This window comes from Salvelinus namaycush, chromosome 19 (assembly GCF_016432855.1).
Source record: "Salvelinus namaycush isolate Seneca chromosome 19, SaNama_1.0, whole genome shotgun sequence".
Classification (NCBI taxonomy): Eukaryota; Metazoa; Chordata; class Actinopteri; order Salmoniformes; family Salmonidae; genus Salvelinus; species Salvelinus namaycush.
The window spans coordinates 34,057,221-34,075,871 of NC_052325.1; the positions used below are offsets into that span (position 1 = coordinate 34,057,221).

General features: G+C 44.3%; 1 protein-coding gene across 6 annotated transcripts in view; it reads right to left on the reverse strand.

Annotated features, from left to right (window-relative positions):
• Nucleotides 1–18,651, reverse strand: part of LOC120064349 (tensin-1-like) — a 296,497-nt gene that overhangs the window by 86,185 nt on the left and 191,661 nt on the right. For 4 of the 6 annotated variants that reach the window (XM_039014867.1, XM_039014868.1, XM_039014870.1 and 1 more), the window contains one exon: nt 10,391–10,432. The exons of the other annotated variants lie outside the window; for them this stretch is intronic. In XM_039014867.1, coding sequence (XP_038870795.1) covers nt 10,391–10,432 — 42 coding nt within the window. The remainder of the gene's footprint in view (nt 1–10,390; nt 10,433–18,651) is intronic. 6 annotated transcript variants of the gene reach the window in all.

Sequence of the window (18,651 nt, forward strand, 5' to 3'; positions counted from 1 at the left end):
GTTCTTGATAAGGGTAAACTAACTAACAGTCCAGACTGTCACAGGCCCAACTGAACGAGGTCAGAAACAACAGCAATACCCTTTGGCTTGACATGGAAATCACAGATGACCCCTATCTTGGCCTAATCTCCCATGCTGTGATACCTCACTAGAGTTCTTCAATTATTGTTCAGCAGCATTTGTCTAGTCATTGGCTTATGTCCCAGTCCAAGTAAAGAGGGGAAAAAAACAGATGACTAAACATAACAACAAAACACTAACAAAACTAGGACAGAGAAGTGGGTATTGCACATGTAGTCATATGATAAACTCTGAGAGACTGAGGGGCCCAGGAACACTAGTGACACTGAAAGACGTCAGTGTAACCACAGAGCTAATGCCCATGACCGGCCCTAGGAGCTACGTGTTGCAGTACACATCCCATGATGCTTTGGGCTTTGGCAGACACTTTCTTTTTCATCTGTACAGACTTCAATTATGCCCTCAGCTGGAAAAGTCAGACTCAATATGAATCTGTGCATTGTACTATAAGCAATACGGCAGACACACACACACACACACACACACACACACACACACACACACACACACACACACACAGATACATACACACATATACCCACAAACCTTACCCCCACACACAACCTCCCACCTCACCCAACAGCCATACTCCCCCAAACTCGTTCACAAAACAAAGACAAATGGAGCCAAAAGGTTGACTGCCTCCTCATCTCTCCTCATCCCAGCTCCTCAGACAGACAGACAGATCCTCACAGTTCATTTGTTTCAGAGGGATCTAACCCAGGATGTGCATCAGTCAGTAGATCAGGGGGATTTGGCCCACAGTGAGGCCATTAAATTAAACACGGGATGCCAGTGGTTTAAGCCCCCAACATCAATGATTGAATCATAGCTATCTGATTACATCTGAGCTTTAGCAAAATCTAAATGCATATGTATGGCCAAATAGGATTCCAAGTTGTAATAGTAAGTGTGTGACTCAGATTCATGAAGTTCTGCAGTAGTGTTGTGTTTGTGCCTGCGTATGTGTGTGTGTGTGTGTGTGTGTGTGTGTGTGTGTGTGTGTGTGTGTGTGTGTGTGTGTGTGTGTGTGTGTGTGTGTGTGTGTGTGTGTGTGTGTGTGTGTGTGTGTGTGTGTGTGTCGCTTTGTTTGATTAGTGGGAGAAATACTGTAGACAGAAGATAAACTTACTCTGTTACCTGTGAAATTGTGAAATGTACAGTATGTATGTACACACATAGAAGTACACACACAAGATAATGGCTCACGTACATACGGTACATTAAGCATTTCCGAGTATAACTGACTGCAGACTCCCAATGGAACAAAGATAAAGTCTCACATCAAAATGATACGTTCATCCATGTTACTCAACCGTCAAATTTCGAAGTTGTTGCAAACGTCAAAGTGCGAAGGGATTTTTTAAAGATAAGGGATTCAAACTTGCAACCTTGGTAATCAGAGGCAGATGCTTACACCCATCTTCCATCCCTGTCCCCAATCATCGTAGCAAATCCGAAGGTAATAGTGCTCAATGTTGCCCCTAGTGGTCAGTTTCCATGTCAACTCCCAATGTCCTCAGACATGGATGGACGTCAAATACTGACTTGTATCACTGGTGACCTGGCTGAGATAAATAGCATACAAGTCTGCAGGCATGCACAAACACACACACACACACACACATAGCTCTGGATAGTGCTTAATCTTCCTCCTTAAATATGGGCTGCGTCTTGGCTTGGGTCATTCAACTTTCTAGAATTTTCCCTGTTAGTTAACACTATCAGTGTTTCCATTTACTGTGGCAATTGTGATCAAATCAATGCAATATTAGCCACTTTCAATGCAACATACTGAAACAAAACGAGCAATGCAAGAGATTTTGTTGAAGGCACAAAGTAACGGACTAGGATTCTATTGCGCACGACTCAGCCTGTACTCTACACAGACCGATGCGGCATAACTAATCAGAGCGACGGTAGGCTTATATCAAATCAAATCACATGATAATTACAAGCCCATAACCAACAATTCAGTTTCAAGAAAACAAAGTTAAGAAAATATTGACTAAATAAAAAAATAACACAATAAAATGTATACAGGGGGTACCGGTAAGGAGTCAATTTGCGGTGTACAGGTTAGTTGAGGTAATTTGTACATGTAGGTAGGGGTAAAGTGACTATGCATAGATGATAAACAGCATGTAGCAGCAGTGTAAAAACAAGGGGGGGTCAATAAAAATAGTCCAGGTGGCCATTTGATTAATTGTTCAGCAGTCTTATTTGGCATGGGATCTTATTTGGCATGGGATCTGAGGACCCATGCCAAATCTGTTGGCATGGGTCCTCTGGGAAAAGGTGTTGTTGTGTCCTCTTCACAACTTTCTTTGTGTGTTTGGACCATGATAGTTTGTTGGACACCAAGGAACTTGAAACTCTCGACTTGCTCAACTACAGCCCCGTCGATGTGAATGGGTACTCAACTACAGCCCCGTCGATGTGAATGGGTACTCAACTACAGCCCCGTCGATGTGAATGGGTACTCAACTACAGCCCCGTCGATGTGAATGGGTACTCAACTACAGCCCCGTCGATGTGAATGGGTACTCAACTACAGCCCCGTCGATGTGAATGGGTACTCAACTACAGCCCCGTCGATGTGAATGGGTACTCAACTACAGCCCCGTCGATGTGAATGGGTACTCAACTACAGCCCCGTCGATGTGAATGGGTACTCAACTACAGCCCCGTCGATGTGAATGGGTACTCAACTACAGCCCCGTCGATGTGAATGGGTACTCAACTACAGCCCCTTTTCCTGTAGTGCACGATCATCTCATTTGTCTAGAGAAAAATAGACCATTTTCATAAATGGATCTGTGCCATTTACTCTGAACTGGACTGTTTACAGCTGTGGTCGTGAGTAGATGCACTTGTTTTGAGATCAAAGCACGAGCTACATGTAGCCATGTGTGTGCATTTTGTTCATATCCTTTGCTAGTTAGTGAGTTATTAGCCCAGCTATAGATAATTTGTAGTCAACAATTGGGGATTGATTGCTTCATACAAGAGCACACAACTTGTACATTGCTAGACATCTTTGAAAAGCAAGTCAGATAAAGAGCTTTTTTTGTCTTTAGTGTTGTATTTTGAGACAGGCTTGAATAAGCTAAGTAGCCAGTAGGCAGAGGGTAGCATACTTTGTCTGATTCTCTGCAATAATGGTTTGGGAATAATAATACGTTGTATTTTGTAAAGGTTTCTTGCATCAAACAACACAACAACATTTTCAGTCACCTCCTTGTCTGAAGGACAAGTGGATAAACAGATTAATGTCAAGCCCTGCATGTTTTTCAAAAGTCTCATGGAATGTAGGCCTATATTGAACACCACACATTGGCTGCTACTGTAGGCTGAATGATAGAACAGCTATTGCCATGTTAAAATGTTATGGGATGCATTTTCTCCACAGTTTTTTAAAAATGGTAGGCCACTCTGGTAGCCTGGTAGGCCTACATTATGATCAAATAGCCACAGTAGCCTGATTGGCCACTGTTAAAACTGTCACTTAAAGTGGGTACAAGCCTCAGCGTTCACAGTAAAGTGTGCTGGAAGTTGCACAGAACTTTCACAATGTTCAATTTTGCACTCAGCAGATGTGAAATTTGCTCAGTGCCTAAAAATGTTTGAGGGAACATTAGTCATAAGTCCCAATCTGTAACGTGATACTTCCTTTCGCAGACTAAATAAGACCCATTCCAAACCCAAAAGGAAGCGTGTCATAGGCAACCTATGCTGTATGCTTGGCTATAAAACGTGCATGGCTGGCTCTGTACTGGATACTGAATACACCATAAAAAACATACATTCACAAATGCAAACATACAAGACACAACACAAATGTAGTAGTAGTAACTAATACAGACAGTCTCTCTCCCTGTATGTGTGTGCGCGTGTGTGGGTTAGTTCATGCATGTGTACGTGTGTGTGTGCGTCCATGCATGCGTTCGTTCGTTTATGCATGTGTTTACATGTGTGTGTCTGTGCATGTGTGTCTGTGTGTGTGCACATGTTTGTACGTGTGTGTAACAGCAGGACAAAGCTCAAAGGGTCTCACTACCCCCTGAGGTTGTGTGGTCAGTGATACACCATCATATGGAATTCAGCTGAAGAGAGACTAAATGTTTATTTGGATCAACGCAGAGTGCATTTACTCATACACAGCTGTGACTGGATCACAGTGTGTTTGCATGTACACTGCATACTGCATTCAGTTGTTCAGTTTCTTTGTGTTTATGTGTATTTGGTTATGTTCTTTTATGAATGAACACAATAGATGAGTGTGTATGTACAGTACCAGTCAAAAGTTTGGACACACCTCCAGGGTATTTCTTTATTTTTACTATTTTCTACATTGTAGAATAATAGTGAAGACATCAACACCATGAAATAATACATATGGAATCATGTAGTAACCAAAGAAGTGTTAAACAAATCAAAATATATTTTATATTTGAGATTCTTCAAAGTAGCCACCCTTTGCCTTGATGACAGCTTTGCACACTCTTGGCATTCTCTCAACCAGCTTCTCTCAACCAGTCACCTGGAATGCATTTCATTTAACTTCTTATGGCTGCAAGGCAAAGTGTTGAGTAGCCAGTGAAATCGTGCCCATTTCAAACGGCCTCCTACTCAAATCTTGCTTCTACAATATGAATATTATTATTCTTTTTGGATAGAAAACACTTTCTAGTTTCTAAAACAGTTGGAATTATTTCTCTGAGTGAAACACAAGTCCTTCTGCAGCACTTTTCCTGACCAGGAAGTGAAATGTCAGAAATCTATGCTCTTTTCAATCTGATGCCTATACATGGTCTTAACACCTACGAGTCTGCTGACAGTCTATACGCCTTCCTATTGGTGTAAAGAGGATGTCAGAGAAGAAATTTTTTTGCTCCTCTTGGTCTGTGGTGGAAAAAAACCTATTTCTTTGACCTGAGCGCCAACTTCCGGTATTCTGAAGGAAGTGGGATGGACTTCTGTTTTGCCTTCCTAACGAACGGCTAACGTCTCCGGCTCGAATTTTTTTGGATATATGTGACCATATCATCGTAATGTATGTTTTTTCAATATAGTTTAATCAGATTATTGAAACTTTATTCGGGAGTTTTGCCGTGTTCCGTCGTATGACTGTGTTTACGTTGGGCCACGGCTACTGGAAATGGTAAATTAACAGGGATATTTCTCATTCTGAAACGAAACAACGACTCATCTGGACAGAGGACGCCTGTTTCAACATTCTGATGAAAGATCAGCCAAAGTAAGACTCATTTTATGATGTTATTTCATATATCTGTCGTGCATGTGAACGGGTCGTGGGCGCCCAAATGTGTCTCTCTATTGTGGCTACGCTAATATAGCGATACATTTTGTTTTCGCTGTAAAACATTTAATAAATCGGAAATATTGTTTGGAATCACAAGTTGCCTATCTTTCAATTGCTGCAAACTATATATTTTTCGGAAATGTTTTATGATGAGTAATAAGCTATTTGACGTTGGTGTCTGTTGGTGTCTGTAAATATTATGGCTGCTTTCGGTGCACTTTCTGATTTGTAGCTGAAATGTAAAATATGATTTATACCTGAAATATGCACATTTTTCGAAAAAAAATATGCTATACAATAAATATGTTATCAGACTGTCATCTGATGAATTTGTTTCTTGGTTAGTGGCTATTTATATCTTTATTTGGTCGAATTTGTGATAGCACCTGATGGAGTAAGAAACTGATGCAGTTAGAAAAGTGGTGTCATTTGCTAACGTGGTTAGCTAATAGATTTACATATTTTGTCTTCCCTGTAAAACATTTTAAAAATCGGACATGTTGGTTTGATTCACAAGAAGTTTATCTTTCATCTGGTGTCTTGGACTTGTTAATGTGTGAAAGTTAAATATTTTTAAAAACTAGCTTTTGAATGTCGCGCCCTGCACTTTGAGCTGGATGTTGTCATAGTGTGGGCGGTGTCGGGCTTGCAGCCCAAACAGGTTAACAGGTGTGCCTTGTTAAAAGTTAATTTGTGGAATTTCTTTCCTTCTTAATGTGTTTTAGCCAATCAGTTGTGTTGTGACAAGGTAGGGGTGGTATACAGAAGATAGCCCTATTTGGTAAAAGACCATTTCCATATTATGGCAAGAACTATCACGTTTTAGGGAAGACCCAGATGCAGACAGTGTCGAAGTAACAAAAGTGTATTACTAGAACAGGGGGCAGGCAAAACGACAGGTCGAGGGCAGGCAGAGGTCAGTAATCCAGATCAGAGTCCAAAAGGTACAGACCGGCAGGCAGTCTCAGGGTCAGGGCAGGCAGAGGTCAATCAAACAGTGTGGTGTGAAAAGGTACAGAAAGGCAGGCAGGGTCAGGGCAGACAGAATGGTCAAAACCGGGAAAACTAGAAAACAGGAACTAGAAACAGACAGTAGCACGGGGAAAACCACTGGTAGGCTTGACGATCAAAACGAACTGGCAACAGATAAACAGAGAACACAGGTATAAATACACTGGGGATAATGGGGAAGATGGGCGACACCTGGAGGGGGGTGGAGACAAGCACAAAGACAGGTGAAACAGGTCAGGTTGTGACAAAGAAGAGCTCAAATAAGCAAAGAGAAACGACAGTCCATCATTACTTTAACAGATGAAGGTCAGTCAATATGGAAAAATATTCAAGAACCTTTAAAGTTTCTTCATGTGCAGTTGCAAAAACCATTACGAGCTACAATGAAACTGGTTCTCATGAGGACCACCACAGGAAAGAAAGACCCAGAGTTACCTCTACTGCAGAGGATGAGTTCATTAGAGTTACCAGCCTCAGACCTTCATGTTCGAATTGCTGCAAAGAAACCACTACTAAAGGACACCAATAAGAAGAAGAGACTTGCTTGGGCCAAGAAACACGAGCAATGGAAATTCGACCGGTGGAAATCTGTCCTATGGTCTGATGAGTCCAAATGTGAGATTTTTGGTTCAGATCGCAGTGGCTTTGTGAGACGCAGAGTAGGTGAACAGATGATCTCCTCATGTGTGGTTCCCACCGTGAAGCATGGAGGAGAAGGTGTGATGGTGTGGGGGTGCTTTGCTGGTGACACTGTCAGTGATTTATTTAGATTTCAAGGCACACTTAACCAGCATGACCACCACAGCATTCTGAAGCGATATGTCATTCCATCTGGTTTGCACTTAGTGGGATTATCATTTGTTTTTCAACAGGACAATGACCCAAAACACACCTTCAAGCTTTGTAAGGGCTATTTGACCAAGGAGGGTGATGGAGTGCTGCATCAGATGACCTGGCCTCCAGAATCACCACTCAACCCAATTGAGATGGTTTGGGATGAGTTGGGCCGCAGCGTGAAGGAAAAGTAGCCAACAAGTGCTCAGCATATGTGACTCACCACCTGGATTCGGTCTTATGTAGAAACATTTGAATTTCTTCTCTTTTTTTTTACATTGAATAAAATTAGAGACTCATAGCTACAAAATGGTATATCATACACTGCATTTGAGGAAACAATGGGAAAGTAATTATGTTTTGAAAATTGATCAACTTGTAAACTCACTTTTGAGAAAAACGTCTTTCAATGTTTTTGTACAACTATTGGAGAGCCCTTCTTTGTCTACACCCATTCAGCTTTGTTCACACTCACTTAAGCCTTAGCTCCACCCATTTCTTTAAGGGTTGATCCAAACACTCTGTACTAACTTGCCAGCTACTTCCAGACATCTAAGAGAGAGAGAGAACAGCTCACGGAACATTAATCGCCCTATCACGTTCAGAGCGCACGCTGGCTCTGGCCAATAAGTAGGGTTGTTCCGACAGCTCTGACCTCACAACTACAGTCAAGCACCCATGCGAACTGGCTAACATTGGCTAGCTACTTCCAGACACATAATGAGAGAACACCCACTCTGACCATTTTACTCGCCCTAGCAGAGCTGGTTAGGCTTTTTTCATGTTATCCAGAGCGTTGGTGACTGTAACTGTGCTGCTGGCAACAATTGAATTATGCTTTGTTGCTCACGTTTACTGACACCAGACATATTCAACAGGTGTCAGCATTCAAAAATGCATCAGTTATTCTGCGCTCTGGCACACTAAGACGAGAGTCTTTTGTTAGAAATGTAGCTAGGTAAACAATGAATCCCAACGCATGACATAACGTTAGTTAGCGAGCCAGCCAACTAACGTTAGTTAGCTAGCTAACAGTACACTTTAACTTGAAATGAAATTACTTTGTCAAAATTAGAGTGGAGTCTTTTGTTAAGACATGTAGCTAGCTAGCTAAACAGCGGGAAGGTTTAACTTTCTGTGGCTAAACCAACTAGGCTCGTAATTTAACAATTTATTCGTATTTACAGATGGCATACAAGTTTGATATTAAGGCACATGAAAGGTCACATGTTCGAGAAGGCATTTCTGCCAAAAAACGCATTATTTAAAAAAAAAAAATGTTTATGTTCAAACAGCTCTCCTGTTAAGTTGTGACTTGCGACATACGCCTAGTTTCCTGAATCGGGTCACATATGTGGGAACTCCTTCAAGACTGTTGGAAAATCATTCCTCATGAAGCTGGTTGAGAGAATGCCAAGAGTGTGCAAAGCTGTCATCAAGGCAAAGGGTGGCTACTTTGAAGAATCTCAAATATAAAATATATTTTGATTTGTTTAACACTTTTTTGATTACTACATGATTCTATATGTGTTATTTGATAGTTCTGATGTCTTCACTATTATTCTACAATGTAGAAAATAGTACAAATAAAGAACCCTGGAATGAGTAGGTGTGTGTCACGTCTGCTCCCGCTCTTCCCTTCCCCTGGCGCTTGAGGGCGCCAGAATGCCTTGCATCACTCACTCCTGCCATCCATCACGTACACCTGCCTTTCCTCGTCACGCGCATCAGCGTTATTGGACTCACCTGGACTCTCTTATTACGTGTTCATTTTCTCCCCTATATGTGTCAGTTCCCCAGCTCTGTTCCCCGCTTCTGCATTGATTGTTTTTTGTTTGCTAACGTTGTTTATGTCTCGTTCCATGTCCGTTATTTATTAAATGTTACTCCCCGTACCTGCTTCGTCTCTCCAGCGTCATCCTTGTGATAGATCGTGACAGAATGCAGAAGCCATCACACGAAGCATCGGGGAGTACTGGCGTTCTGGTTGGTATAGTGGCATCGGCTCTGGGTCACCACCGATGGAACCGGGGGTGCCTAGCCTGCTCGTCGGGCTTCCACGCCCTAGCAGGCTCGAGAGGTTTCCTTGCCCCGGTTGGCTCGGATGGCGCCCATCCCACGTCGGGCCTCAGCTGGATCGTCAGTTCTTGTCTGCCCAGCCGGTCCAGGAGTTTTTTGTTTGTTTGTTTTTTGTTTTTTGTTTTGTCGGTGACGTCGGGGGTGGATTCTGCCGCCGATGGAACCGGGGGTGCCTAAGCCAGCCCGTCGAGCTTTCATGCCCTGGCTGGCTCGAGAGGTTTCATTGCCTCGGTTGGCTCGGTGGCTTCCCATCCCACGTCACACTCCACCGGATCATCGGGTTTCCTCAGCGGGATCGACAGGCGTCTTGACTCAGCCGGATCGTCAGGCTCCCATGCCTCAGCCGGCTCGCCAGGCTCTCACGCTCCTGCCGGTTCGTCGGGCTTCCACGCCTCAACCGGCTTGCCCAGCGCCCATGTCTCGGCCGGTTCGCCCAGGTGGGACGCCCGGTGGCGCCCCTAGAGGGGGGGTACTGTCACGTCTGCTCCCGCTCTTCCCTTCCCCTGGCGCTTGAGGGCGCCAGAATGCCTTGCATCACTCACTCCTGCCATCCATCACGTACACCTGCCTTTCCTCGTCACGCGCATCAGCGTTATTGGACTCACCTGGACTCTCTTATTACGTGTTCATTTTCTCCCCTATATGTGTCAGTTCCCCAGCTCTGTTCCCCGCTTCTGCATTGATTGTTTTTTGTTTGCTAACGTTGTTTATGTCTCGTTCCATGTCCGTTATTTATTAAATGTTACTCCCCGTACCTGCTTCGTCTCTCCAGCGTCATCCTTGTGATAGATAGTGACAGGTGTGTCCAAACTTTTGACTGGTAATGTATATTATGCATATATGTGTTGTTTTTACCTGAGCAACAAAAAGCCAAAAGTATTGTGCATTGTTAAGAGCTTAAAGTCTTGGTCAAGATTCTTGGCTTGTATCACAATGATAATAACACAATGGAGCAAAAGCATTCCTCATCCCTCTTTTAATGGTTTGAGTTGATTTAGCTAGAAAAATGAAATAACACACACCCAACCAAATAGAATATAAGATGCAGCTCAAACTCACCATAGTCTCTACATACTTCAGGGGTATGTCGTTACCAGGTGCCTAAAAGAGTAAACGGAGAGAGAGAGAGAAAGGGAGAAAAGAAGGAGCGAGAGCGAGAAAGAGAGAGAAGGTGAGACTACTGTAAACTCAGTATACAACCTGCAATAGGGAAGCTTGGTTGTGATAACACCTTTTATAGACTGTATGCATTAGCACTGTTTAATATACACTACTTCACACATGGGGGGGGGGGGGTGCAGGCTGTATCACATCCGGCCGTGATTGGGAGACCAATAGGGTGGCGCACAATTGGCCCAGCGTCGTCCGGATTTGGCCGAGGTAGGCGTCAATGTAAATAAGAATTTGTTCTTATCTGACTTAGTTAGTTAAATAAAGGTTACATTAAAAAAAATATATATAAATAATAAATAATTCTGTGCCAATGTTTATCCCACAGTATGTGTCATAATCAGACCTAGGGCAAACATGTTTCTTTCAATTACTAATGTGCAGTTGATTTAGCTCGGTTGGCACAACAGAACCAACAGTGCCAAAAATGCAAACCCCACCCAATGTAATTGAAATAAAAACAAATAGTATTTTGACCCAGGTCAATCTTCTGTCATGTCATATTTCTATAGTGTTTTGTCTGAAAGGGTGCTTTTCGAGGGCCTAGAATTCCTTAGTGACCGAGCTGGGTAACAGTGGAGCTGGTATACGCCTTGAGTGCGTAGGAGCATCCATAAAACCTTTGAGGTAAATATTTACACTAGGGCCTCTATTTTCAGCTGGCGTTAAGGCGACGCTAGTGTCAAACGCACGCTCTTTGGCAACTTTGACCAGCGCTATGCTATTTTCCAACCCCTACTTTCCACTTTCATCTGTTGGACCTAACTGTCAAATCGTAGCGATCAGCTTGAAGCCTGGCTATTTGCCTGTTAGTCTACCTTTCACGTGGCAAAGTCACTAACAGGCCATATTAACGGTGATGGTAGGCTAATCTTATTATTTGGGCAATGTCCAATAATCGAACATGCAGTGCATTTAAAAAAATGTGAATGCAAGGTGTGTAGACAAATATGTCCATGTTGAAGCCAATAAAAACAAACTAGATTGGCTACATGTTTGTTATAACTAGGCTTATTGTAGGGTTACTGTATTTATTTAATAAACTATCTTCAATGGATGGGACAAACATCTATGCCTCCTGCCAGAGAGCCCTTAGGCCTATGCGTGCACACATTGCCTTATGCTCATGGAATGATAGAAGTGATTTATGATATCATGCTTCTGACCTGATCCTATTTAGAAATATTGTGGCTGTTTTAAAAAACACATTGATTGTTTTTCATTTAATTTGATTAAAAACCAATCTCATTAGAAAGATTCACCATCCATGGGTTTATGCTGAGAAAGCAAATGGCTCAAATGCAATGCAATTTTGTCTGCTATTTCAGGAGAAGTGCAAAAATAATCTGTAAGATGGTTCAATGAGGTTTGTATGTTTAAAAAACATTTTGGATCAGGTGAGTGGGTATTCCCACTCCTGTGAAAAGTTTGCATTTGTGTAAAACCCTCCATAGTCTAAGTTGCCGTGTCTATATTATACGCCCACGGGGAGCAATTACAGTGGCTTTTTTCCAATTTTGTTTTTTTACAACTTGGAAATAAAATAGATTTTGGGGGGGGTTTGTATCATTTGATTTACACAACATGCCTACCACTTTGAAGATGCTAAATATTTTTCTTGTTAAACAAGAAAATTTGAGCCTGCATAACTATTCACCCCCCCAAAGTCAATACTTTGTAGAGCCCCCTTTTGCAGCAATTACAGCTGCAAGTATCTTGGGGTATGTCTCTATAAGCTTGACACATCTAGCCACTGGGATTTTTGCCCATTCTTCAAAGCAAAACTGCTCCTGCTCCTTCAAGTTGGATGGGTTCCGCTGGTGTACAGCAATCTTTAAGTCATACCACAGATTCTTAATTGAATTGAGGTCTGGGCTTTGACTAGGCCATTCCAAGACATTTAAATGGTTCCCATTAACTTCACTAGGGTAGGGGGCAGCATTCGGAATTTCGGATGAAAAGCGTGCCCAAATTAAACTGCCTGCAACTAAGGCCCAGAAGATAGAATATACATAGAAAACACTCTAAAGTTTCCAAAACTGTTAAAATAATGTCTGTGAGTATAACAGAACTGATATGGCAGGCGAAAACCCAAGGAAAATCCAACCAGGAAGTACTATTATTTTGAAAGGCTGTTTTTCCATTGTAAGCCTATCCACCATACAAAGACTTAGGACCCAGTTCACGAGCTCTGTGTCTTCCTCTACATGTGGCCAGTCTTTAGGCATTGTTTCAGGCTTTTACTCTGAAAAATGAGGGAGATACTGCACTTTCAATCAGTGGCCAGTGGAAATTTCCATTCATCAGCCATGCGCCCTGATCGGGATGGCGCCGTTCTTGTTTCTCCTTTCCTATTGACGAAGCTTTTGTCCGGTTGAAATATTATTGATTATTTATGACAAAAACAACCGGCGGATTGATTTTAAACATCGTTTGGCATGTTTCTACTAACTTTTATTGTACTTAAAAAAAAACTTTTCGTCTGGAATTAGTGCACGCGCCTTTTATTACTGGACAAAACGCGCAAACAAAAAGGAGGTATTTGGTCATACAGAGGGTGTCACGTTCCTGACCTATTTCTGTTAGTTTGTTGTATGTGTTAGTTGGTCAGGACGTGAGTTTGGGTGGGCATTCTATGTTGTCTGTTTCTATGTTGGTTTAGGGCTGCCTGGTATGGCTCTTAATTAGAGACAGGTGTTTGGCGTTCCTCTAATTGAGAGTCATATTTAGGTAGGTTGTTTCACAGTGTTCTTTGTGGGTGGTTGTCTCCTGTGTCAGTGTTTGTCGCACCATACGGGACTGTTCGGTATGTTTGTACATCGTCATTTTTGTGTAGTCTATTTTTCCCTGTTCGTGCGTTCTTCGTGTTTTATTGTAAGTTCGTATGTCTAGGTTTGTCTACACATTCGTTTTGTTATTTTGTTAGTTAATTCAAGTCTAGTTTGTTTTCTGTCTTAGTTGTTTTGTCGTGTCTTTATTAAATCATGTCATTTCACAAAGCTGCGCCTTGGTTCAATCACTACTCCTCCTCTTCGGTTGAAGAGGAGGAGGACTACCGTTACAGAACCACCCACCAAATTACCAGAACCAAGCAGCGTAATACACAGGACTACTGGACTTGGGAGGACGAGCTGGATGGAAAAGGACCTTGGGCTCAACCAGGGGAATATCGCCGCCCCAAAGCTGAGCTGGAGGCAGCGAAAGCAGAGAGGCGGCGATATGAGGAGGCAGCAAGGAAGCAAGGCTGGAGACCGGAGAATCAAGCCCAAAACTGCAGATATGAGGGGACGCGTCTGGCACGGAAGCCCGAAAAGCCCGTGAGTACTACCCAAAAATTTCTTGGGGGGGGGCTAAGAGGTAGTGGGCCAAGGGCAGGTAGGAGACCTGCGCCCACTTCCCAGGCTAACCGTGGAGAGCGGGAGTACGGGCAGACACCGTGTTACGCAGTTGAGCGCACGGTGTCTCCTGTACGTGTGCATAGCCCAGTGCGGGTTATTCCACCTCCCCGCACTGGTAGGGCTAGATTGGGCATTGAGCCAAATGTCATGAAGCCGGCCCTTCATATCTGGCCACCAGTACGTCTCCTCGGGCCGGCTTACATGGCACCAGCCTTACGCATGGTGTCCCCGGTTCGCCTACATAGCCCGGTGCGGGTTATTCCACCTCTCCGCACTGGTCGGGCGACGGGGAGCATTCAACCAGGTAAGGTTGGGCAGGCTCAATGCTCAAGGGAGCCAGTACGCTTGCACGGTCCGGTATTTCCGGCACTACCTCCCCGCCCCAGCCCAGTACCACCAGTGCCTACACCACGCACCAGGCTTCCAGTGCGTTTCCAGAGCCCTGTTCCTCCTCCACGCACTCTCTCTATGGTGCGTGCCTCCAGTCCGGTGCCTCCAGTTCCGGCACCACGCACTAAGCCACCTGTGCGTCTCCAGAGCCCTGTACACACTGTTCCTTCTCCCCGTACTCGTCCTGATGTGCGTGCACTCAGCCCGGTGCCACCAGTGCCGGTACCACGCACCAGGCATATAGTACGCTTTGAGAGTCCAGTGTGCCCTGTCCCTGCTCCCCGCACTAGGCTTGAAGTGCGTGTCTCCAGTCCGGTGCCTCCAGTTCCGGCACCACGCACCAGGCCTACAGTGCGTCTCAGCCGGCCAGAGTCTGCCGTCTGCCCAACGGCGCCTGAACTGTCCGTCTGCCAAGCACCGCATGAACTGCCCGTCTGCCATGAGCCTACAGAGCCTTCCGCCAGACAGGAGCAGCCAAAGCCTTCCGCCAGACAGGATCAGTCTGAGCCATCCGTCTCCGCAGCGCCATCTGAGCCATCCGTCTCCGCAGCGCCATCTGAGCCATCCGTCTCCCCAGCGCCATCTGAGCCATCCGTCTCCCCAGCGCCGTCTGAGCCATCCGTCTGTCCCGAGCCATTAGAGCCGCCCGTCTGTCCCGAGCCGTCAGAGCCGTTAGTCAGTCAGGAGCCGCTAGAGCCATTCGTCAGTCAGGATCTGCCAGAGCCGCCAACCAGACAGGATCTGCCAGAGCCGCCAACCAGACAGGATCTGCCAGGGCCGCCAACCAGACAGGATCTGCCAGAGCCGCCAACCAGACAGGATCGGCCAGAGCCGTCAGTGAGCCATGAGCGTCCAGAGCCGTCAGCCAGCCATGAGCGTCCAGAGCCGTCAGCCAGCCATGAGCGTCCAGAGCCGTCAGCCAGCCATGAGCGTCCAGAGCCGTCAGCCAGCCATGAGCGTCCAGAGCCGTCAGCCAGCCATGAGCGTCCAGAGCCGTCAGCCAGTCATGAGCTGTCCCTCAGCCCAGAGCGGCTATTTATCCAGAACTGCCCCTCAGTCCAGAGCTGTCTCTCTGTCCGGAGCTGCCTTTCAGTCCGGAGCTGCCTTTCAGTCCGGAGTTGCCCCTCTATCCTGAGCTACCTCTCTATCCTGAGCTACCTCTCTGTCCTGAGCTATCCCTCTGTCCTGAGCTATCCCTCTATCCCGGTGCTGCCCCTTGTCTCGATGTTACCCAAAAGATTAAGTGGGTGTAATATGAGGGTGGTCATTTGTAGGGGGAGACGAAAGCTGGGATTGACTATGGTGGGGTGGGGACCTCGCCCTGAGCCTGAGCCACCACCGTGGTCAGATGCCCACCCAGACCCTCCCCTAAACTTTGTGCTGGTGCGCCCGGAGTTCGCACCTTAAGGGGGGGGTTATGTCACGTTCCTGACCTATTTCTGTTAGTTTGTTGTATGTGTTAGTTGGTCAGGACGTGAGTTTGGGTGGGCATTCTATGTTGTCTGTTTCTATGTTGGTTTAGGGCTGCCTGGTATGGCTCTTAATTAGAGGCAGGTGTTTGGCGTTCCTCTAATTGAGAGTCATATTTAGGTAGGTTGTTTCACAGTGTTCGTTGTGGGTGGTTGTCTCCTGTGTCAGTGTTTGTCGCACCATACGGGACTGTTCGGTATGTTTGTACATCGTCATTTTTGTGTAGTCTATTTTTCCCTGTTCGTGCGTTCTTCGTGTTTTATTGTAAGTTCGTATGTCTAGGTTTGTCTACACATTCGTTTTGTTATTTTGTTAGTTAATTCAAGTCTAGTTCGTTTTCTGTCTTAGTTGTTTTGTCGTGTCTTTATTAAATCATGTCATTTCACAAAGCTGCGCCTTGGTTCAATCACTACTCCTCCTCTTCGGTTGAAGAGGAGGAGGACTACCGTTACAGAGGGACATTATCGAACATTTATTGTCTAACATGGAGACCTGGGAGTGCCACCAGATGAAGATCATCAAAGGTAAGTGATTCATTTTAATGCTATTTCTGACTTTTGTGACACTCTCCTTGGCTGGAAAATGGCTGTATGGGTTTCTGTGGCTAGGTGCAGACCTAACATAATCGCAAAGTGTGCTTTCGCCGTAAAGCGTTTTTGAAATCTGACACAGCGGTTGCATTAAGGGGAAGTTTATCTTTATTTCCATGAATAACACTTGTATCGTTTATCAATGTTTATGATGAGTATTTCTGTAATTTGATGTGGATCTCTGCACTTTCACCGGATGTTTGTTTGAGACAATGCATTTCTGACCATAACGCGCCACTGTAAACTGAGATTTTTGGATATAAATATGAACTTTATCGAACAAAACATACAGGTATTGTGTAACATGAAGTGCTATGAGTGCCATCTGATGAAGATCATCAAAGGTTAGTGATTAATATTCTCTATTTCTGCTTTTTGTGACTCCTCTCTTTGGCTGGAAAAATGGCTGTATGGTTCTGTGACTAGGTGCTGACCTAACATAATCGCATGGTGTGCTTTCGCAGTAAAGCCTTTTTGAAATCGGACACTGTGGTTGGATTTACAAGATGTTTATCTTTAAAATGGTGGATAATACTTGTATGTTTCAGGAATTTGAATTATGGGATTTCTGTTTCGAATTTGGCGGCCTGCAATTTCACTGGCTGTTGTCGAGGTGGGACGCTACTGTCCCACTTGTACCAGAGAGGTTAAACCAGTCGAGTGTTGCTTTAGGAGCATGCTTAGAGTCATTGTCCTGCTGGAAGGTAAACCTCCGTCCCAGTCTCAAATCTCTGGAAGACTAAAACAGGTTTCCCTCAAGAATTTCCCTGTATTTAGCTGCATCCATCATTCCTTCAATTCTGACCAGTTTCCCAGTCCCTGCCGATGAAAAACATCCTCACAGAATGATGCTGCCACCACCATGCTTCACTGTGGGGGTGGTGTTCTCAGTCAGGGTGATGAGAGGTGTTGTGTTTGCGCCAGACATAGCGTTTTCCTTGATGGCCAAAAAGCTTAATTTTAGTCTCATCTGACCAGAGTACCTTCTTCCATATGTTTGGGGAGTCTCCCACATGCCTTTTGGAAAATACCAAAAGTGTTTGCTTATTTTTTTCTTTAGCAATGTCTTTTTTCTGGCCACTCTTCCGTAAAGCCCAGCTCTGCGGAGAGTATGGCTTAAAGTGGTTCTATGGACAGATACTCCAATCTTCGCTGTGGAGCTTTGCAGCTCCTTCAAGGTTATCTTTGGTCTCTTTGTTGCCTCTCTGATTAATGCCCTCCTTGCCTGGTCCGTGAGATTTGGTGGGCGGCCCTCTCTTGGCAGGTTTTGATATTTTGATTTGTTTAACACTTTTTTGGTAACTACATGATTCCATATGTGTTATTTCATAGTTTTGATGTCTTCACTATTATTGTACAATGTAGAAAAATAAAGAACCCTGGAATGAGTAGGTGTGTCCAAACTTTTGACTGGTAATGTATATTATGCATATATCTGTTGTTTTACTTGAGCAACAGAAAGCCAAAAGTATTGTGCATTGTTAAGAGCTTAAAGTCTTGGTCAAAATTCTTAGTGGCTATTTTGAAGAATCTCAAATATAAAATACATACACTTTTTGTTAAGGGTGTGTACTGTAGGCGAAGTCAGGTGCAGGAGAGCAGAATGTAGTGAACAGGCGCACTTTTTATTCCGGTCCAACGAAAGCACAAAAGTACATAAATGTGCCAAAACACGGAACATAGACAAAAGGTATGGCGCTTAACAATACCCACATAACATAAATACAATTTCACACAAAGACATGGAGGGGAACAGAGGACTAAATACATGCAGTGTGATTAGGGAATGAAAACCAGATGTGTATGGAACAAGGCAAAACAAATGGAAATATGAAAAATGGAGCGGCGATGGCTAGAAAGCCGGTGACGTCGATCGCCGAACGCCGCCTTTTTTGGTTACTACATGATTCCATATGTGTTATTTCATAGTTTTGATATCTTCACTATTATTGTACAATGTAGAAAATAGTAAAAAATAAAGAAAAATTGTGGAATGAGTAGGTGTATCCAAACTTTTGACTGGTACTGTATTTGTTTTAATATAAAACATTGTTTTACCCCTTTTTCTCCCCAATTAGTAGTTACAGTCTTGTCCCATCGCTGCAACTCCCGTACGGACTCGGGAGAGGAAAAGGTTGAGAGCCATGTGTCTTCCAAAACACAACTCTGCCAAGCTGCACTGCTTCTTGACACACTGCTCGCTTAACCCAGAAGCCAGCCGCACCAATGTGTCGGAGGAAACACCATACAACTGGCGACCGGGTCAGCGTGCATGCGCCCGGCCCGCCACAGGAGTCGCTAG